We start from the raw sequence: 21,783 nt of genomic DNA, 5'->3' as shown, positions 1-21,783 counted from the left end.
AATGGCTGAGTCGTTGCAGCTCCAAAGGAAAGAAAAAAGCATTGCCGATTCGAGACAGGCATTCAAACGCTTTCAAGCTTCACCATCGACTCAGCCTTTTCCATCGACGCAACCATCAAGCAGCAGCTGTCATCGAGCTGCTCAACCAGCCAGCATGAAGCTCGATCGACAGCCCCAGGAACCTAGCATCGAAAGTCTATGAGTTCTTCGCCTCGGTCTGCAAGACGCAAACCTCGCAAGCCACCCAAGCTTGCTCACGACCTGGACCGTCCAGAAGCCGACCCAGAAGAAGTATTTGACGTTCAGTTTATTTCTTCCGACGACGGCGACGGTGACGGCGACGAGGACTATACGATCTCAATGCCCTCACGCACCAAGCCTGCCGCCGCGGCGCCCTCCCGAGCGTCGCGGTCCAAATCGGGTCCATCCTCCTCGAGATCATCCAAGCAGCCGCCCTCTTCGCAGGACATTATCGAGATCCCGACCGACGATTCAGTTGTACATGCCGACGATTCCTATGATGACATGGACTTGTCCGACTTTGAAGATGTCGACCCAGCTGCTGCGCCTGCAACAGCCGATGCATCAAGAGCCAGCAGCGAAGACCTCGACATGGAAGACGTCGAACTCGACGCGGATCAGTCGGCACAGGATCTGCAGGACATGTATGCTGCCGCTTATCGCGAAGTCCAAGCAAAGTACGGGGATGGTACCGGTGAGAACGATGCTCAAGATGGCATGGACGACGACGACCAGGACCAGCTTGGCGACGGCGCTTCTGCCGGATCGAAACCCATCCCTATCTTCAAGGACGGAAAGGGCCAGCATCGCGGCGTCGAGATTTCTGTCGGTAGTCGCACCGCCAAACAGACCGCCTCTCCCAAACAAAAGTCCAACAACTTTCTGACCCCTCGCGACCGTCAGAACCGAATCACCGCACACAAGCTCCTTGTTCTGTCCATGCTGGCACATGCCCGCGTTCGCAACAAGTGGTGCAACGATGCTGAGCTGCGCGATACACTCGCCGACTCGGTGCCAGACTATCTTATCACCAAGCTGCGCTCCATCCACCCCAAAAAGGTCACCGAACAACGAGAAAGAATTCGCATGTTTGAGAGCTTTCTCTCCGAACTGGTCCGCTGGTGGTCTTCGCGGTTTCGCCTCGATCCTACCATGGTTGCCAACTCTGCCCTTCGCCAGCCAGATCAGGACATTGCAACGGGCATCGTTCCGGGCTCAGGTCGAAGAATCGATGGCTGGATCGTAGAGACGGCCTCGGAGCGAGAGCAGCGTCATCGACGCGAACGACGACAGCAACAACGATACAAAGAGGCTAAAGAGCGACAGGCTCAGGCTGCCGAGGCGTTCGATGGAAATGGCAAGGGCAAAGGCAAAGCCAGAGATTCTCATGTGAACGGTGCGTCGCGAGCTGGCTCCAGCTTGCTCAAGCCACCAACCAAGGCGATGGAGATCACCATCTTCGCGCCAGGTTCTGCTATCCGGCCCATCTATTTGCGTCTGCTCCCGGCGACGGAGCACATCATTTCGCCTGCTGGGCTCAAAGAGCGTGCAGACGAACGTTCAGGTTCGAGAGAGACTAGTGCCCAACTGTTTTGCGCTCTTTGTCGGTCCATTGGCATCCCTGCTCGCCTCGTCGTGAGCCCGCAGCCTCTCTCGTGGAGCGTGGGCGCAAGCAAGCTCGCCAACACCGCTCAGCCCGGCAGCCAAGCTGAAAAAAAGCCTAACCAGCTTCGAGCTCGGATGAAAATTTCGACCTCTCGCCGATTCGCTTCCAAGCCCGTAGAGGAGCTCACCTCGGACGACGAGGATGGCGACTACAGCGCCTCGGGTGCATCCACAAATGCGCGCGGCAAGGCACCGCGTCAAGCAATCAGCGTCGATTCCTTGTCTTCTGCCGACGAGGCGACGGTGAGAAATGTCAGTACTGGCAGGCAAAGCAAGAGGAGCCTCAAAGATTCTGGCGACCTTACCAAAAAAGCTGTCCTCGGCGCTGCAGCACAAACATCGAGCAAGAACGGTACAACTGGCGGACGCGGCGATCGCAGACAGCCCATCACCGTAGACGATACCGCCTCCGACGTCTCGTCAGGACGCTCTGCCAATGATGCAAAGAACCGGAAAGCGAGCAGCAACGCAAGTGCCACCGCATCAGCGAAGGGTAAGGGCAAAGCGAGACAGTTCGACGAGCTGGAAGGTCAGAGCGAAGGTGTATCCGAAGATTACCGTCCAGAAAAGTGGAGAAACCTGAAAACGCCGCTCAAAGTGGAGCACAAGGTCAAGTTGCGGTCATTCCGGCCCAAACAGCTCAAAGATTCCGAGGTTGCCGGCGACGATACAACCGCGGATCCGGTCGACTTGCAAGCGCCGCCGACCATGTGGGTCGAAGTATTCTCCAAACCGTACCAGAAATGGATCACTGTCGACCCGGTCCGATCCATGATCAGGCCTTCGGGCAACCGTCATATGGAGCCACCTGCCTTCGATCGGCAGAACAAGCTCATCTACGTGGTCGCCTTTGAAGAGGATGGTTATGCACGTGATGTGACCGCCCGGTATACCAAGACGCTCAACTCGCGCGTCTCGCGCTTGCGCCCACCGACACGGTCCAAGGGCGAAGAAGAGTGGTGGGCTAGAGTAGTGCGCTCAATCCATCGACCGCAGAAGCTGGATCGCGATGCGATGGAAGATGCAGAACTGCAGGACAACAGCTCGCGCGAACCAATGCCATCTTCGATGAACGGGTTCAAGGATCACCCTGTCTACTTTCTCGAAAAGTTCCTCAAACGCGACGAAATCGTCTTTCCGCGTCGACAGATTGCCACCTTTCAAGGCACACCCGTGTTCTCCAAGTCGGACGTACAGACGCTGCGATCCTCGCGTCAGTGGTACAACGAGGGCCGGGTGGTCAAGGACGGCGAAGTGGCGCTCAAGTTTGTCAAGTCGCGCGGATACACGCTGGCGAATAAGCGCGCAGAGGAGCAAGCTCGGCTGGAAGGTCGCGAAGTGGTCCAGGAGGGTCTCTACGCCGAATTCCAGACCAAACTGTACGTACCGCCAGCTGTCGGTGCGGACGGCGTCATCCCCACGAACGGCTTCGGCAACATCGACCTCTTTGTACCCTCCATGCTGCCCGCCGGTGCAGTGCATCTCCCCTTCAACGGTGTGGCCAAAGTAGCCAAAAAAATCGGGGTTCCCTACGCCGAAGCCATCACAGGGTTCGAGTTCCGCAAACAGCGCGGAATGCCCAAGATCACAGGAATCGTCGTTGCGCAGCAGAACGCAGAGCTCGTCGAAGAGGCGTTTTGGCAGCAGGAGCAGCAGGACGCGTTGAAGCAGCAGACGAAAAAGATGGAGAGGGCCATGAAGAATTGGAGGAAGCTGATCAATGCCGTTCGAATTGCTCGACGTGTCAAAGAGCAGTATGGAGACAAGATCGTGAAGAAGGATGCAGGCAGCAAGAAGAGTTGGAAGGACAAGGGTGGCGGCGGGGAACACGAGCATGAGGCGGGGGAGAAGAGCCGGTTCTTTGCGCCGAAACCAGCGTCTGAGGCGCCTCCAGAAGAGGACTCGGCTGCTCCGAGGCAGGCCGAAGACCTGGACAGCGATCCACCAACTGACAACACTCCCGAGCCAGCCGTCGACCCAATCCCGACATCCACCCCAGCCAAACGCAAGAAAATCATCTCTCTAGCCCAACTCGCTTCCACTTCCGCGCACCCCGACGACGACGGTGACGGTACTGCCAGCTCACATGCCAGCCCTTCCTCTCCACCACCTGCCAAAGCCTCGCCGCCCAAAAGGCAACGAAGCGCCACGACCACACGCTCTGCAAACGCGGATGTCGAAGACGCACCTACCTCCAGTCGAGCCAAGCGACCGCGACGATCGATCGGCGCTGCTGCTGCTGCTGCTGAAGCGGACACCCCGGCCCGCAGAAGTACGCGTGCTAGGCAGAGCACGTCGGTGTACGTCGACCCGGACACCGATGCGGATGAGGACGACGACGGAGGAGACACGGGGCCCGTGGCTGAGCCAGAAGAAGCCACTCCCTCAACGCGCCGTACTAGCCGCAGGATTACCGTGAAGCTTACGCCCAGAAAGTCGTGACTCGCTCGCCCTTGGCCACATCTCGCTCTCTCAGCGACAAAGGATACATTCCTCCTACACACACACACACACACACACACTTGCACGCGATACACATTTTTTAAAACCAAAACCGGGACTGTATGAGACTCCTTGAGAACAATGAAAAACAAATCATCAATCTCCGATCCTGCTCTTTCCCTCGCGCCTACAACCAAGGCCCCCACGTCGGGTCCTGCAACGCCAGCTTCGACGGGTTGCTCGCCGAGTTGATCAGATCCAGCACCACAGAACTGACCGGCGTAGTAGCCACGCTCGCGGCGCCAGCTCCACCCGCAGGCTGCTGGAGCTTATCGAACTCGTGCCTGCAGCTGATCAGCTTCGCCCGCTTGACAATCTCGAGCACATTGGTGAGGACGACCTCCTTGGGCGCCTCGGTTACCAGCGCGGGTGCAGTCGATGCCGACGCCTGCGCCTGCGCCTGTGCCTGGCGCTGCGCACCCTGCAGCCAAAAGTTAATCTCGTCGCGCACGAAGATCCCGAGATACTCCTCGAGGTTTCGTTCCGGTTCCGTCAACGTCCTGCCCAGCGCCATGAGCGCCGAGGTGAGCACGCCCTCGATACCCACGGGCCCGATGAAGTTCTGCAGATTCGGCGACAGACGGAACGGCGTCGGATCGGTCGACTTGAACTGCGGCGCCGTGGGGTTGAAAGTGGGCACCACGTCCGACATGGCCACTTGCCCTGTGGAGCGGCTGACGTGGATACGGTTGGGTAGGCGATTCGAGACGAACAGGCAGTACGTGACGAACGACGACGCGGCGGTTTGCAGCGTGAACTGCTTGCGCAGCATGTACAAGTCCGAAGGGGACGGCATGGATCGCGTAAGGTAGCGCGACAGCACCGTGTCGGGCACGTACTTGGTCGATATCTCCTCCATGAGATCCATGCGGAGATTGGTGAAGTCGACATTTCCGCGCGTCGCTGCTCCTGCTCCTGCTCCCGCACCTGCGGCTGGGGTCGGGGCGGACAGACTCGTCGCACCACCGCCAGAAACACCACCGGCATTCGGCCCCAGGCTGCCCCCATCCCACGTACTGCGCATCTTCTCAACCCACGCAATCACCGGATCATCCTTGCCAATCCCAATCTCCTCGCAATGGCGCTCGTAAATATCCTGCAAGCTGACAAAGCTCGAGTCATGATCAATCAACCGCACCTGCGGCGCCAGCGGCAGCGCCAACGGCACATGGAACGCCAGCCCACGCTTACGCGTCTCTTTCCTCCTCTCCAAGATCCGGTTGAAGAACCGCAACAGCTGGAAAATTCGCTCCTCGCGTCGACAGTACCTTCCACTCGGCAACTGCACCGCAAACGAATGCGTCGTACCTTTGTTGCTCAAGATGGTCAACCGCCTCGTGCACATGCCCGAAGACCGCACCATCTCGAACACGGGCATGAAGCGCGCAATCTTGACAAAGTCCGAGTTGTTGTCTTCCAGCTTGAGATACTGGCCGGGCACCTCGACCTCGTCGAATTTCTGATGCTGGAACTCGACCAGGTAGTGCGAACAGTGCTCGAGATGTTGCTTGCTCGGGCGACGATCGAGGCTCGTCTCGTATCGGTCCCTCCAGCGCTGCAGCTTCGAAACATAGTCTCGCAAAGTCGGCTTGGACTTGACAAAGTCTTCCTCGAACGACGTCTTGAGCGGTCCCTGCGGCAAATTCTCGGCAAACCGAATCACGTTGGCCTGCGATGACGCGGGCAACACGCCTGAATCGTTGGGCGAGACTGCACGCTGGATGTACTGCTGCAGCGCGTCATTGAGTAGCGCATTCGTGAGACGGTAGATGTCCTCCTCGTTGGTCGGCTTGAATCGCTGCTGGATCTGCTCGGCGATGTTTTCCATCGTGAGCGTCAGCAGCGGGAACGCCGTCTTGAGGATGTTGAGGATTTCGTCTACGTACTCCCACGGTTGGCGTGGCATGTTGGCCGCTGCGGCAGCTGCTGCCGTGGCGGTTGCAGCACCAGGTGCCGCTGTCGTTGCGCCAGATGCTGGAGCCGCCGGAGTAGCACCGGAAGCCGTCTTGTTGGCACTCGCGTCGGCGGCGGCGCTGCTGGTGCCATTGGCAGGCGTGGAACCAGCGGCAGGAGTCGTGCCGTCGGTCTTGGCAGGGCTGCCGGCAGCTTGTCCGTCGGCACCTGGCGTCTTGCCGGCTTCAGTACCAGCACCAGCAGCGGGTTTACCATTGGCGGTCGCCGCGGCAGCCGCTGCTGCAGCTTGCTGCTGTCGAGCTTGCTGCTGGGCCGCCCGCTGTGCAGCCATGACCGACTGACGCTTCATCGCCACAAAGTCCTCCTTGGTCGTACGCAGGTAGAAGTACAACGACTGCGGGAACGTCTTTGCGATCGACATGAGCATCTTGCGCGCGAAGCGAGCCTCCTTGTGGCTGAGACTCTGCAGCAGCTGCGGGATGAACGTGATCCAGTACCAGATGGGTGCATCGCCCTTAAACCCTTCAAAGGCTTGCCACACGGTGCCCTTGCTGTCGTCGCACGACAGCAACCATAGCACACGGATGAGCACCTTGCGCACCTTGGCGTTCTTGTATAGACCGGCCGCCTGCAGGTAGCAGCTGACAGCGTTACCGGCCGCCGACAGCTCCGTCGGGCGGTCGCGGAAGAGGCGGTCGTTGTATCGTCCCCACTCGGTCCAAGCCTTGGCGAGGTTGAGGTCCATCTGGATGGCGGTAGCAAATGCGTGGTTCGCCTCGTCATTGAGACCCAAGCGTGCCATAAACATACCCTTGAGCGTGAAGAATTCGGCCTTCTGCGGCGCAGCAAAGAACATAAGGTTGGTGTTGTTGATCACATCCAGACCTTGTGTAAGCTCGTTGGGGTTCTGGAAGTGGCACTTGGCCTGCTCGCGCAGCTTGAGGAACGCCTCCTGGATTTCGATGTTGGGCAACGTGTAGATTTTGGTGAGCGATGAGATGCACACGTCGTTGAGATAGTGCTTGCGCGCAACGTGGGCGAAACGGTTGATGATCCAGGCGGTCTCGTGGTAGCCGCGGTAGGCGTACGAGTTGGTCGAAGCGTTCTGGCCGTCGCGCTGCTGGATGACAGGCACCAAGGGCAGGTACGCCTTGTTGATGGCGCCAAACACGTGCTGCCTCCATGCAACCAGATCGGACCAGGCGTTGATGTCGTCCCACAGGTTGGGCAAACGTTCGCGCCACGTCTGCATCTGAGCCTTGAGTTCGGCGGAACGCTGATCCAGATTGGTGGCGTTGGTGTGCGCCAGGCTGGCAAAGATGGTGCTAGCCTCTTGCAACTCGACAAACTGCTGGAAGATCTGCAACAGCGGAACGTGCGCCACCGTGACGGCGGTCGGCAGGGAGTGCCACTTTTTGAGCGTCAACTGGATTGCTTCGTCGCAGATGCGGCCAAACTCAGCAGGCTTGTCTTGACCGGACTGCGACTTGAGCAGCGCCATGTACGCTTCAAACACGCGACGGCGTGGCGTAGCACTCGCCGACAGACTTTCGAGAGCCTGTTCGAGCGTTTCGCGCTCCGTGTTCCAGTCGTACAGACGCCAGGCGCACTCGAGTAGCAGGTCGTTGTCGCCCTCCATCTTGGCGAGGTCGGTGAGGATGTCCCACTGCTGCAGCTTCTGGGCGCAGAACACCCACTGGTCCTCCCACAGATGATATTCGGCCTCAGTGAAGTTGAGCACACCCGAACGAGCCTTGATCTGCGCAGTCTCATACTGCACTTGCGCCTGGTTCCACATGCCGATCTGCTCGAAAGAGATGGCGCTGTTCGTCTCAGCATAGACGCATCGTCGTCGCCAGAGGCCGTAAAACATGTCTTCCTCCGACAGCTCGGCGTACAGCTCGGTGAGCGCATCCTGCCCTGCTTCGCGGATCGCGTCGTCCTGGCGAGGTAGCGAGCGCAGCAGGTTCTGTAGCAGCTCGATCGACGTGTGCCATGCGTTGAAATTGCGGCCGAGATACTTGACCACGTGCGGCGGCAGCTCGAGTTGCGGCTTGCAGGCGAGCGCACCTTCGAGTAACGTCTGGACGACGTTGGGGCGCTTGCTCACCTGTCGAAGGTTGTACTCGCGCGTCAGCACGCCAATGAGCGCACGCGTAATGTCATCGTGGTCCTTGCGACTCATCGAGCGCCAAGCAGCTGCGAAGAACGAAGTCCAGATCTGATGAGCCAGGTCACGGTCCGTGTACTGGAGCGCGCGGATCGATGCGAGCATGTCGCCGATCTGCAAACTCTTGAGCGTCGGCACAAAGCTGCTGCCGCCCTTGCCGAGCTGCACAGAGGTGTGCGCGAGTAGCGGCCAGTTGGTATCGATCGACGCAAGCACAAGGTCGAGTACCTGGTTGACCCAGTAGTGCTCAGCCAAGTACTCCCAGCTCTGGTGGCCAAGCAGATACTGGAGACGGCCGGCGGCACCGCGGACCAATGTCCTGTCGAAGATGTCGATAAACTTCTGACGTATCTCGGCATCCTTGTGACGGCATCCGAGCAGGAACGCATTTTCGAGTCGCACGGTCAGTTCGGTGCGTGCAAAGGCGGGCGTGGTGTAGATGGCGTGGATGAGATCGAGGTAATCGCGCAGCAGCGAGTCGTTGTCGCGCGATTCGAACGACATCATCTTGAGCAAGATACCCGCCTTTTCCTTGACCGTGGGGAAGGTTTCGCGCTGTTCGAGTATCCATTTGGACATTGTGGATAGTAAGAAGCGGCACAGCTCCAGCGACGAGGAGCGCTCCACCAACTGCACGAGCGCGGAGAGCAGCCAACGTCGCTGATCGCCGAGATTCGAAATGCGTCGCTTGAGCAGCTCGAGCACGAGCATGAGCAGCTTGAGGTTTGCATCGTTGGCTGGAACAGGCGCCGTGGCAGCGAGGTGCTCCTTAGTCAGCCTGCTGAGTGCCTTGCTCAGGGCAGGCAGATGCGCATCGATCTTTTCCGGCTTGCTCTGGCTCCACGCATCAAGCATGCTGAACACGCTGTACATATGCTGGCTCTGCTTGAGGCCATCAGCGATGAGGTTTTCGGCAAATTTGCGGAAGGCTGCCAGTTCGTCAGTCGCATCCGTCTCTTTCGAGTCTTTGGTGGCGCTAGCATCATCTTCATCAGCCTTCTTGTCATCCCCTGTGTCCATCTCGGTTTCGCCGTCAACGTCTTCCTCGGGCGGTGGATCCGGAATCACGCGGAAGATGCGCTCCAGAACAGGCTTTTGCGCCTCAACGAGCGAGACCTCGTCGGTGGCAGCGCTCTTCTCGAGCAGCTTCTGCAGCTGAGGAACGTGAGGAGCAATGTAGGCGTCGGTCTTGTCCTCGACGACGATCTGCAGCGTGCGGAGTGCGTTGCAGATGACAGGTGTGTTTTGCTCGTTGATCTCCGTGTGGATCAGAGGACGTTGGAAGATCGACAGTCGCACTTGCACATCCGACCAATAGGGGGCCTTCAGGATCTCGGAGAGTAAGTTGGCAGCTTTGGAGACGATGCCGGCCTTCGAGATGGGCTCCATCGAGAGCGAAACGAAGCGTACGAGGAAGCCGACGGTCATCTCGCGCAGGTTCATGGGCATGAGATACTCGTGGTCTGCAGGCGACAGGGCAGCATCTGTAGCGGAGGTGCCAGCCGTCGCAGCCGCTGTCACAGCCACGGGCGAAGAGCTCTTGGAAGCAGGCGCCGAAGCAGAGATGACCGACTCGTCGATACGCACCTTCTTGACAAAAGCTGCTTCTTCAGGCGCATCGAGGCCGCGCTTGGCAGCAGCAGAACCACCACCAGCGGCCTCTTCTTCGGTGGTGCTGTCGGCAGAGCCATTCTCGGCCGAGGCCTGTTGGGAGCGGACATGCTCCTGACGGCGCTTCTCCCATTTGTGGAGCAGCTCGACGAGATCTACGGCCAGCATCCTCGACTCGACGTTGACGTTGGCAACCAGGCCGAGCTTGGTGAGATTGCTGACAATGTGAGGGATGAACATCTCGCGGCTGCTGTAGAAGAGATCGGCGTGACGCACGAGCAGGCTCAAGATGGCAAAGAGCTGGCTGACGTTATGACCCTCGTCGACCAGCTGTCGCTTGGTCCACTTGGCCCACTGCGGAGGCTGGCCGTTCTCGCTGGCTCCCGCACGCTTGGGCAACGCGGGCACGAGAATGTCGAGCGCCTTCTTGACCATGCTGCGGCCTTCGGACTGGTGAGCGCGCAGCAAGCCGAAGTAGACCTGGCCCACAATCTTGATAGGGCTCTCGAACACCTCGAGGAAGCGCGCGATAAAGATGTAGGCCACATTCTTGACGGTGACGTCCTCGGCTGTGAGGTTGGCCCAGCCAAACTTGATCGTGTCCTTCTTCAGCTGACCGTTGGGAGCGAGATGATCGGAGCAATGCTCGAGAATCATGGTCGACATGTGAAGCAGCTCGATGCGAAGCGCATCGTCCGAGCAGAGCTCGTTGGCGGCTTTGGTGTTCTGGAATGGCTTCCACATGCGATTGACAATCTGCGTGACAAGCTCGGCATCGACCACCTCAACATCGTCGGCGACGGCGGTTTTATCAGAAGATGCTTGAACGTCCTTGGTCTCGGTCTCCTTGGTCGCATCGGTCGCATCGGTCGCATCGATCCCATCGGTCGTGGCGCCAGCGGCGGCAGCGGGCACGTCGGTGGAAGCGGAGGCCGTGGCTGTGCCAGTAGTAATGGCGGTTTCTGGCTTCTTGCCGTCGGCGGGAGCTGCGTCCTTCATCTCAACATCGCCATCCTTGTCGTCGGCTTTCTCACTCGCGTCGGAAGCCGTCTTCTGTGAGCTCACGACCTCCGACTTGGCTGTGATGATGGTTGCCGCTGGTTTGGGCGAAGCGGCTGGTGAGCTGGTAGGATGAGGACCGTACGAAGCGAGCAACATGGGGTTGATGAGCACGCGCAGCGCCTGAGTCTTGAGCGTCTGACTGGCCTCCTTGTCCTCGAAGAGCGTGAGGAAGCGCGAGAACATCTGCCTCTTGAACGAGTTGGACGCATTGACGCAGAGGTGGTCGTAGATGAAGCGCGTCGCAAAGGTAAGGTCAAACGCAATCTTGTAAGTGTACGCGTCCAAGATGGCAAGGTAGGCCTCAACATGCGGCTCGATGCGGAGGAACGAGAGGAAGAGCTCGATGAGCCGCTTAGTCTCGCTGCTTCTGCGGGCGATGGCGGTAACCTGGTTGGCTGCTGCGTTGGCGGGTGTGGCCACGGCCTTGTTGGCGCTGCTGTTAGCCTCCTCGCGCCGGCGTTCGCGGCTCGCAGGGCCGTTCCAGAGGCCGATGAGCTTTTCGAAGACGTCCTTGTTGGTGACGAGCCACTTGGGATCGCGATCAACTAACTGCTGTACGATCGAGATGCCTGCCTGAACCTGGGCCGCCGTCGCTTCGTTGGCAAACAGCGGGAACAGCAGCTTCTCACGGCCGCTGGTGACGTGAGCGCGCAGCTCTGGGCCGTCGTCGGATGCCAGCGACAGCCTGACGACCCTCAAGAATTTGGGATTGCTGAGCTTGTCGCCTTCGAAAAAGTAGGTCACGGCCTTCTCGGCGAAGCGGTTGAGGAAGAGGGTGAGCGGTTTGGTGAATGGCGTCGGACCGGCTCGTCGGAGCTGCGCCTCAATCTCGGCCACCGTCGTGGTGAGACGCGGAAGGAATTGGAACGAGGCTTCGGGCAAGAGACGGAAGACGTTGACGATGGCGACCAGCGTCTTTATCTGCTCGTTATCGCGGAGCGAGCCAGCTGCGGCGCGCAGCAGAACAGCGGGCTCAGCAAGGCTGGTCAGGTGATCGAGCAGCTTGGTGCCGATCTCGACCTTGAAATAGTTGGTGAGCAGCTGCAAGAGACGGGCGAGTCCTTCCAGGCCCGAGGCGGTGAGGCGATTGCGGTCGGCGAGTGTCATGAGAATCGGCCGCAGACCGCTCTGAAGCAGATCCTTGGGCAGCTTGCTCTGCTGGCTCAAAACGGTCTTGAGCGACTCGTAGGCAACTTGCACGACCTCTTCGCTGCGCGAGTAGAGGCTCTTGAAGTAGACCGAGATGATCTTCATGCGCATCTGCGTGTGCTTGGTCGAGAGGAAGTCGCCGCACGCCATGGCGGATGAGAGCAGTCGGATCGCCACCACACGCAGCTTGGTGACCGCGATCATGTTCTTGTACTGCGACGTGCGTCCTATCAGCGCCTGATCGTCGGCATCGGCAAGGGCCAACGCCTCGGTGAGCACGCGATACAACTCCTCGTTGAACTCGGGCAGCGGAGGCGTGAGGTTGAGCGCAAAGGTGATGGCGTCAATGTGACCGATCTGCATACCGAAGGGAAGCGCACGCAGCGGCTTGGTGAAGATGGGCTGCAACAAGCGGTCCTTCTGCGGCGTCAGCAGCTCAGTGACGGTGCACTTGCGCAACTCGGCGAGCAGCTTGAACGCGGTTTGTGTGGTGGTGCGAACGGTGGCGTTGGAGCTGGAGAGCTCGGGCACCAAAATGCCGATAAGATAGGTGAGATGGCTCGGGCGTTCGGGCACAGGCGGTTCTGGTTTGCCGTCGGCCGCTGGCGCCTTGACGGTGTACGCCTGCCGGATCACCTGGAGCAGCGTCTCGCTCACCTCATCGATGTTGCCTGGAGGATCGTTGGGCATGTCCTTGAGCATGAACAGAAGCGCACGCACGATCTCGAGCTGGTGGTCACGCACCCAGATCTGGCCGAGGTCGGCGCGCCGAACGAGCATGTCGACACCGAGCCAGCCGCCGGTCTTGCGCTGCCAGAGCTGCTCGTAGCACTGCGAGCAGAACTTGCTGGCGAACGAGTGCATGACAATGTGGCCGAGATCTGGGCGCGTAGCAGGCGTCTTCTCGCAGGCGGCAAGGAACTCGCGGATAATCTGCAGCTGCAAGTCGATCAGCGGTGCAGGATCATTGCCAGCCTCGTTGAGAGCCAAGGCGTTGGTAAGACCCTCGAGGAGCGAAGTGGTCATGGGCCACAGGTGACGGCTGGATGCGCCGGACGACGAGGGCATGTCGCGCTTGATCTCGGCATGAAAGACGTGCTTACAGATGCCAAAGAGGTACTGGACTGCCTCATCGCGCAGATCGTCGGAGCGGGTTGCATCGAAGAGGCCCTTGACGAGCCTTCCGAATACCGTTTCGCGATCGGCGTCCATGAGCGATCCGTCGAGGAAGAGCGCTGCAGTGTGTCGTAGCAGCTCGAACGCGTGCTTGCGGTAGTATGGGTCGGTGCGTCGAATGTTGGCCAGCGCCAGCTCGGTGACAGGCGTGAGCGTCATGGATTGCGTCTTGCCTTCAAAATGCACGGGGAAGGTAGGACCCTTGTGCGAGACGTATGAGAGCCGGGGTGGATTCTGAAGCAGCTTGCGGTTGCGTCCACCCATCTTGCCGAGGATTCGCATGGTGGTGTGCGAGTGCTGGTGGTTGTGCGGCAAAGGCTGCAGATGCTGCCACAAGGCGGCCATGATGTCCTGGGCGTAGGGAGCCATAATGGGATCGAGGAACTCTTGCGTCAAGTTGTCGATGCACAGCTCGAGCGTGCGGAGACCCTGGCTGACGAGCTCGGTGGACGACTGGAGCGCCAGCACCAAGGGCTTCATCAAGTAACCGAGGTAAGGGAGCAACACGCTGAGTCGGACGGGGACGGTAAGACAGAGGTCGACAAAAACCTCGCGCCTGCTGGGCTCGGCGGCGTTGAGAAGCGCGTTAAGGTTCTCGAGCAGCACGGGAAGTAGCGGCAGCACATCCTTGTAAAGAAGCTCGAAGCGACCTCCGCCAATGCTGCGGAAGAGGGCGCGGAGCAGCAAAAAGTAGTTGGTAGGCTCGTCGGCTTTGCTGGCAAGCTTCATGGACTCCATGATGAGATGGCTGAGGTGCGGCTGGAGCACCACTTCGTTCTCTTCGGGGAAGATCGTGACAGCCATGAAAGCCATCTTGAAGAGGCGCAAGCTGATGGAGGCGTGCTTTTTGTCGGATTTGCCGAGCTCCTCGAGACGGTCTACAAGGAAGCGCAAGAGGATGCCGACAAAGCGCTTCGAGACGGCGTCGTTGCTGAGCAGGTTCTGCGGGATGCCGAGCAAGGTGGGCGAGTTGAGCATCTCTTGAAAGAGGAAGGGCATGTGCGTGGTAAACACTTCGTGGAACACTTGTGGTTCGAGGTCGATGAACACGGTGGTGAAGAGGTCAAGCAATTCCTTCTCATCCCTGCCGTCGCGGTCCTCGTGAAGGGACCAACACTTGACGCCGTCAACGAGCAGCTTGCCTGCAACGGCACCGTCCGGGTAGGCGGCGTTGCGATGGCGGAGGACGGGAATCAGCGTCTTGAAGCCGAACATGATGTTGCGGAAGAGGAAGCGCGCGTCTTTGAGCGGGTCGCCAGCGGTGTCGAGCATGGTCGCTGCTGCTTGGACGGGCTTGCCTCGCTCGATGGCCACCGCGTCGACGGGGGCCTGGGGTGCTGCTGCTGCTGCATCGTCTGCATGGTCCTTGATGTGTCGGATGCGCTCCATGTCGGCACGAAGACGATGCAAGCTGGAAAGTTTCTCAACAAAGACGTCCAAGATGGAGGCGAGTGTCTGGGTGGCGCCGTCAGGATGTTTGGTGAGGATCGTCTCGACGAGGTTGAGAAGAAGCTTGACACACATGGTCTGGATGCTTGGGGCTAGTGTGGGGTCATGGAGGATGTGCGAATGGATGTGAACGACGCGGACAAGCTGTGCGGGCGAGAGTTCTTGGCGAACGTGGTGGACGAGGTCGGCGAGCATGCTGATGGCGAGCGGGCGCTGGGTCTCGTGGGAGGTGACGCCAGTGCCGATGAGGACACGTTCATCGAGGAGTGTGTCGATCTGACCGACAAAGTGGGCGCGGTACTCGGTGGAGAGGACATGGCGCGTTGCCACGAGCAGCTCCTTGCGTGTAGCCGAAGCTTCGGGCGGGCAGTCCTTGAGAAGACGCACGCTGATCTCGGGCAGCACCTGAGCAAAGGGGCGCATGACGGGCGCAGACCCGCGCAAGACATAGGCGAGGAAGGACATGGTCTTCACCTGTGCCACGATCATGTCGGTGTAGAGCGGCCTGTTTTTGATGCCAGGAGCGACGCCGACAAAGATCTCCCCTTTGGCTTTGGCCGCCTCGTGGGCCTCGCGCTGAGGTTTTGCCTGGAGTGAGAGACAGCTTTCGATGATGAGTGGCACAAAGACATTGATGGCCTGTGGCACGACGGAGCGATAGCTCTGGAAAATGAGGACGATGACGATGGGGCATTCTGTCAAGACCTTAAAGCTGGACATGGACTTAGGCAGGGTCTTCGACCCGGTTGCGGCGGCGGCAGCGGCGGGTGTCGAAGTGGTCGGTGTTGCCGAAGATGTTGCGGCTGCTGCTGAAGCTGGCGTAGTGGATGAGTCGGCCGCATTGGCAGCAGGTGTGGTTGCAGAAGCGTTCGAAGCCGAGTCGGTTGTGGCTGCCGTTGTGGTGGTAGAGGAGGCGGCGTCCGATGTCGAAGCGGGAGCAACTGCAGTAGTTGCGGGTGGAGCGGGAGAGCCGGTCGATGCTGTTGCGGAGCCTTGCAGCTGGGAAGCTTCGGACTCAAATGCTTGCTCGACCGTATTCTTCATGTTGGAGTAGAGCGACTTGACGAGTTCGAGGAATGGCTGCACCTGATCTTGCAGCACGGCTTTGAAAGAGCGGTGGAGATCAATGATGACTTTGAGTGCAAGCACGGCGTTTTCCTCATTGTCGTCGCGAAGGACGCTGAGCATGGCGGTCATGAGGCTGTCGGCAAAGGGCTTGAGCACTTCTTGCTGCGGCAGGCGGTGGGTGGTCTCGAGGACAATGTGACGAAGGCGCTGCTCTGGTGCGTCTGCGGTGAAGCAGCATGGTGTTGATTCGAGGAGGCTGACAAAGGCCGGAACGACATGTTTGAGAAAGAGGGCGTAGTCGAGGTTCTGGAAGAGGTCGAGAAGCTCTTTGAGCTCAAAGGCGAGAGCAAGCTTTGCCTTTGCATCTGTGGATTTGTCAGAGAGTTTGCTGGCGAGCTGCTCGACGTCGGGCACGGATCGCCGCGATGGCGTGTCGGTCGATGCCATGGTGTGTATGGGTTGACGTTGCACAGGAGCAGCACTACAAATGAGAGTCCTAAGCAGAGTGCAACCTCGACGCGATCAGGAAGCGACTGGCTCAGATGTGCTGCACATATGACGGGTGCACCGACTCGTTGTGAGCTGGGGAATTGGCTGAGTCGTGGATGTCGATGGGTTGCGCAATTCACTCTTTTGACCCGCCTTGGAAGTGGCTGTGGCTCTGGGCTGCTAGCAAACTAGAAGCGGATGGTCGAACGATGGGACTCGGATGCACGTCGGACGGGAGCGTGCTCCGACTCTTTTATCCTCGAAGGCACAGCTGCTACGTCAGCCGTTGTCGGATCAGCCGACGGATTGGCGCCGACTAGAAGGTGGTTGGGACGAGGTTTTCAGGTAAGGACGGATGGTGCGAGAAGAAAGAAGCAGACCTCCAATCTCAATCTCGAAAGGCGAGGCTGGACAGACGCGAAGCCCAGCCGCCGCGGGAGACAATTTTCAATCATGTTAGATTGGCAACTTCCTCTGGCTCCCTCTTGCTGCTTCCTCTTCGACTCTGAACAAGCCCACTCGCTTGCCTCTGTCGCCAGATACGGAGAACACAGGCCTTAATGCGTCACAGAGAGTCTACAGGGCACACCGTTCTAAGTGAATAGAGCTAGAGGTTGACATGGCGATGCGGAGAGCCAGAGAGAGGCGAACAAGGGTCAACGAAACGCGGGGCTTTTTTTTCCAAGACGACGCTGGACTTGGCTTGCTATCCCAACTGACCCTCTCGTCACGTGCTCCTTCCGTTCTTCTTGCTTGGACCCTGTGCCTTGCGACTGTTCAGCCTCACATAAGCAGCAAGAGGCTTCAACCTAACAAACGCGGATTTCCTTTGCTCTCCTCGGAAAAGCCGAGCCGCTGCATGAGCCCATGACTGCAACCCGACCGTCTGGCTTGCGGGTTGGCTTTGAACAACAGCAATGTTGAGGCAGAAAAGAAAACCCTACAGGAGCGCAATTCAGTCACACCCGGTTCAGAGCAAGGCCTCCGGACTGACTTATTCGAAGGAAACGAAGGCAAAGCGAATTAACTAGCGAGCCGATTGAGCGTGCGGAGCGTGGCGTGCGTGTGTGCGTGTGTGAATGCCGAAAAGGCGAAACGAGGTGGTGGGTGTCAGTGATGAACCCTAGCCAGCTAGCTGGGTCAAACACAACGAAAGAACACACACAACACAACCGTGCGCTGGAAGAGATAGTCTGAGCGAGGGTCGAGCTGGAACACTTTGGCAGAGTCGACCCTCCCGCTGCGAGTGACAGGAGCGTGGTCGCTTGAAACTCCGCCTTCCCCATCTCCATCTACGCATCCTTTCTCCTCGACCCCTAACCTACGCTCATCATTGTTTGCTGGCTGCAACCCATGCCGCCGCCTCATCACTGACTCCGTGCCGTTCAACTTGGATCGATTCAAACACGAGCTTCTCACATCCTTCTGTCGCCGCAGCAGCCACCGTTCATGCGATCCAGCACTGTAGCGCTCATCTGCTCTTTCCCTGTGTCCCTCGTGGATCTCTTGTAGGTCCACATAGGACCACGCTGGCTTGCATAGAGTCGAATCGACTTCGGCCCCGGTCTCTGCTGCGAGTACAGCCATCATCATGGCGAGCCTTCTGCTACGTCTGTTCCACTCGGACTACTTTTCGCCTCATCTCGCGCTCTCCTACCTTCGCACCTATTCCGACAACATCGGCATCACCTACTATCTCGTCAGTCAGCTCGAGTCGGCTTTCCCGTCGGACCAGGTCGAATTCTACTGGCCACAGCTTTGCCACCTTCTCATCACAAAGCCATCTGAGTCTCGTGCACTCGAATGCTTCATCCTCCGACGATGCAACCAGTCGGTCCACGTCGCGCTTCTCACCCTCTGGTACTTCCAAGCCGCCCTCTCCGACCTCTCCTCGAATCCACACACCGCCTCTTTTCAGATCTGCCATCGCGTCTTCAACCAATGCCAGCGCATCCTCTTTGAAGATCCGCTCTCCAGCTCCAACTCGGTCTACGCTCTCGGTGCCGCCGCTGCCGCGAACACTGCTGCCCACAATGCTGCCGGCCCTTCCAACTCGAACCTGCTCCACTCGGGCCTCCAAGGCTTGCTCGTCGCTGCCACCTCGTTTGGACGCCAAAAGGTCTCGCCGCAAGCACCGCTCGCTAACATTGTCGGCATCGGCTCGGTCATGGCCAGTGTACCCGCTATGCCCAGCCTAGCTGCAATCACGGGAACGATCGCCATCGAACAGGCACGACAACCGCCTGATGCTATGCAAGATGCACTCGCTGCCCGCGATGCAGATGCAGCAACAGACAACGAAGACGACGACGACGCTGACCGAGAACGTGCACAGCACTACGGCGATAGCCCTGACCGCGCACCAGAAGATGACGCCCTCGACAGCTCCGACAACGAGTCGATCAACGAAAAGCAGCCGCAGCCGCCAGCACCGGCAACAGCAGAGCCTCAATCAAGAGGTTCCAGTCTGACCTCCTTTGCCGGCTCGTTGGTCAAGATTGCCGCTTCTTCCGTCAGCATGTCCAGAGCAGATTCTGCTCCTCTTCCACCGCCAAAAGACGCATCCGCCCCGGCGCCACCATCCAAAACAGGCGCTCCTCCCACCCCATCAAAGAGCCAAGAGATCACCTCGGGCGGTTCTCTACCTACTGCCGAGGCTGCAAAAAAGATCGAAAACCCTTTTGCTACCTTTGCTGCCGGCTTCAATGCTGGGTTCAACGACTTCAAGGGCAAAGCTGCCGCTGCAGTTGGCGACGTTTTTGGCCAGGCACAAGATACACATCTCAACTCTCACCACACTTCTGTAGTCGTCAGAAAGAAGCAGGCGGCCACCACCTCGCCACCGCCTTGGTCTCCACAAAAGCACCGCCAGCTCGCGTCGTTCGGTCAGCAAGCCCCGCCTTCTCGCTCCGTTCCTAACCTGGCCTCTACCAAAGCAAGTGTCTCGTCCGTGTTCGCTTCTTCGGCTACACTCGATCATTCTGCCGCCAAGACCGAAGCCATCCTGACGCTCTACAACGCCGAAGCCCGTCGCAGCTTGCTTCGCTCCAACTACTGCAAGGTGCAGACGCAGTTCCTCCTTTCACTCCAAGACATCTCGGCGCGCTTGTTGCTGCTGCCCAAGCCCGCTCGTCTTTCGGCACTCCGCGCGGAGCTCACGGCACTCAACCACAAGCTCCCCGCCGACGTCTGCTTCCCACTTTGGTGCCCGGCCGATGTCAAGGATGTCGGTATCGCGTTGAACGATGGTAAGGTACAGCCACGTCGACATCATCGTGTGATTCGCATCAACCCGAGCGAGGCGGTGGTGCTCAACTCGGCCGACCGCGTGCCCTTCCTGCTGCACGTCGAGGTGCTCAACAACGATCTTGACTTTGACCCCGACCGCAGACAGAACAGGGAGACGCTGCGCCGCCTCGTCACCGAAGAGGACGTGCGCAGACGCAAAGTCGCCGCTTCCTCGGGTCGCCCCTCGTTTGTGCAATCCGCCAATGAGCACCCTCGAACCATCTCGGACCACGACGCCGATACACGTATCACTACTCCGGACGCCAGTGCCCTTGAAGATGTGGACCTGCAAACCAACGAGGACAGCGGCCTGCTCACGAGAACCAGCACACCCAAACCTGTCTCGCAGCCTTTGACGCCTACGATCGAGCATCCTGGCGATATCTCTGCCGCCAGCGCGGCCGAAGCGGAGCGTCCAGCGCCGCAGGTGTCGTTCAACGACAATGACATTCCACAGGAAAGTGGCGAAGAGATCGACTTGACCGAGCAAGTGTACGGATCGGATCTGGCTGGGTTCGGAGGCGAGCGCGATCCTTCTTCCTCCGATGACGAAGAAGAGGACTTGGCCTCACGCAACCGCATGCACGACACGGCCGCATGGACCTCGGCTCCTTCTGGATCTGGCTCTGGCAGTGCTGGCCCTTCAGCAGCAGTGCAAGGAGCTAATGGCGACCCGGATCAGCTCGCTGCTGGTCACCGCCCCATGAAGGAGTTTTCGCTCGACGAGTATGCGCAGCGCATGCGCACAGCCGCCATCATGCTCTCGCAGCTCAACAAGTCGACCAATGCGTCCAAGGCACAGGCCATCATCAACTATGGGCCCAACCTCAGCTCCAACGCGCAAGGTGGGTGGAGCTCGTGGATCGTTCCTACCAACTGGTACGGATCGTCGACGTCTGCTGTACCAGCCAATGGCGCGGGCGGAGGAGCTGGTGACAAGTCGGAGGTGGGTCAAGGCTCTGCCGGTGTAACGACGCACGTAAGGACGAGTCTCGATCCAACGCGGGCGATGGTGGGCATGCCCATGGGTGGGGGTGGGGGAGCAGGACAGAGTTCGAGGTTGGTGCATGCCGAGACGGAAGCGATCCGGAAACGAATTATGGAAGAGATGATGGCGTTGGAGGAGGAGCGTATGCGGCGCATGAAGACGGGCGGACGCCATGTGACGGCTTCGCGTGCACGCGCACGCAAGGCGGGTAGCCAGATGGCGGAGGATGAAGAGGAGGCGGTGCTGCGTGCGGTCAACAAGGACGATCCGTCGGCGGCCATGTTTAGCGAGTCGTGGGCGGCCAAGAAGCAACGTATCCGCGCTTCGTCGCCATACGGCCACCTTACCAATTGGGACGTGTTTTCGGTCATTGTCAAGACGGGCGCGGATCTGCGCCAGGAGCAGTTGGCGGTGCAGCTGATCAACGAGTTTGGACGCATCTGGCAGGAGACGGGCAGCAAGTGTTGGGTGCGCTACTTCCGTATCTTGGTGACGTCGGAGAACAGCGGGTTGATGGAGACAATCACGGATGCGGTGTCGGTGCACTCGATCAAGAAGGAGGCGTACTCGCGCATGTCGGAGGAAGACAAGGCGGCGGGGTATACGCTCTATGACCACTTTTTGGCGGCGTACGGGCCGTCGACGTCGGCTTCGTTCAATGCGGCGCGCGATCGGTTCATCCAGTCGCTGGCCGGGTACAGTATCATTTCGTACCTGCTGCAGATCAAGGACCGACACAACGGCAACATTTTGGTGGATAACCACGGCCGGTTGATCCATATCGATTTCGGGTTCATGCTTGGGATCAGCCCGGGCGGCGTGGGCTTCGAGGCGGCGCCGTTCAAGATGCCGCAGGAGTACATCGATATCTTGGGCGGGCTGGAGAGCAGCAAGTTTGAAGAGTTCAAGCAGCTGATGCGCCAAGGCTTCCGCGACGTCCGCAAGCATGCGGAACGCATCATCATGCTGGTGGAGCTCATGGCCAAGGACAGCAAGTTGCCTTGCTTTGCACTCGGCGATTTGACGGCGAGCAACTTGCGCGATCGGTTCCAGCTCGCGCTGAGCCAGAGCCAGTGCGACGAGTTTGTGGATCGCTTGATCCTCTCGAGTGCGGGCAGTGCGTTTACTAGGTTGTACGATATGTACCAGAGGTTGACCGAGGGCGTTTTGTGAAGATGCAATAGATTGGGAAAATTGGTGAGGTGCTTTGGGTGGGTGTGTGTGTGAGAGA

General features: G+C 59.1%; 3 protein-coding genes across 3 annotated transcripts; 2 read left to right on the top strand and 1 right to left on the bottom strand.

The window, feature by feature from the left end:
- Positions 1-198: 198 nt before the first annotated feature.
- EX895_005738 (uncharacterized protein) lies at positions 199-4,128 on the top strand (the record flags this gene model as incomplete). The annotated part of the gene is made up of 1 exon (XM_029886330.1): positions 199-4,128. One exon carries the CDS (start codon positions 199-201, stop codon positions 4,126-4,128), a length of 3,930 nt encoding a protein of 1,309 aa, XP_029737561.1.
- A 187-nt stretch (positions 4,129-4,315) lies between these two features.
- On the bottom strand, positions 4,316-16,234 carry EX895_005737 (uncharacterized protein; the record flags this gene model as incomplete). The annotated part of the gene is made up of 1 exon (XM_029886329.1): positions 4,316-16,234. The coding sequence occupies one exon, from the start codon at positions 16,232-16,234 to the stop codon at positions 4,316-4,318; it is 11,919 nt and encodes a 3,972-aa protein (XP_029737560.1).
- Positions 16,235-17,867: 1,633 nt separating this feature from the next.
- Positions 17,868-21,725, top strand: EX895_005736 (uncharacterized protein; the record flags this gene model as incomplete). The annotated part of the gene is made up of 1 exon (XM_029886328.1): positions 17,868-21,725. The coding sequence occupies one exon, from the start codon at positions 17,868-17,870 to the stop codon at positions 21,723-21,725; it is 3,858 nt and encodes a 1,285-aa protein (XP_029737559.1).
- Between the last annotated feature and the right edge of the window lie 58 nt (positions 21,726-21,783).

Source organism: Sporisorium graminicola, chromosome SGRAM_7, assembly GCF_005498985.1.
Source record: "Sporisorium graminicola strain CBS 10092 chromosome SGRAM_7, whole genome shotgun sequence".
In the NCBI taxonomy this organism is placed as follows: domain Eukaryota; kingdom Fungi; phylum Basidiomycota; class Ustilaginomycetes; order Ustilaginales; family Ustilaginaceae; genus Sporisorium; species Sporisorium graminicola.
The sequence above is the reverse complement of the archived record's forward strand: the minus strand, read 5'-3'. Positions and strand labels throughout refer to the sequence as shown.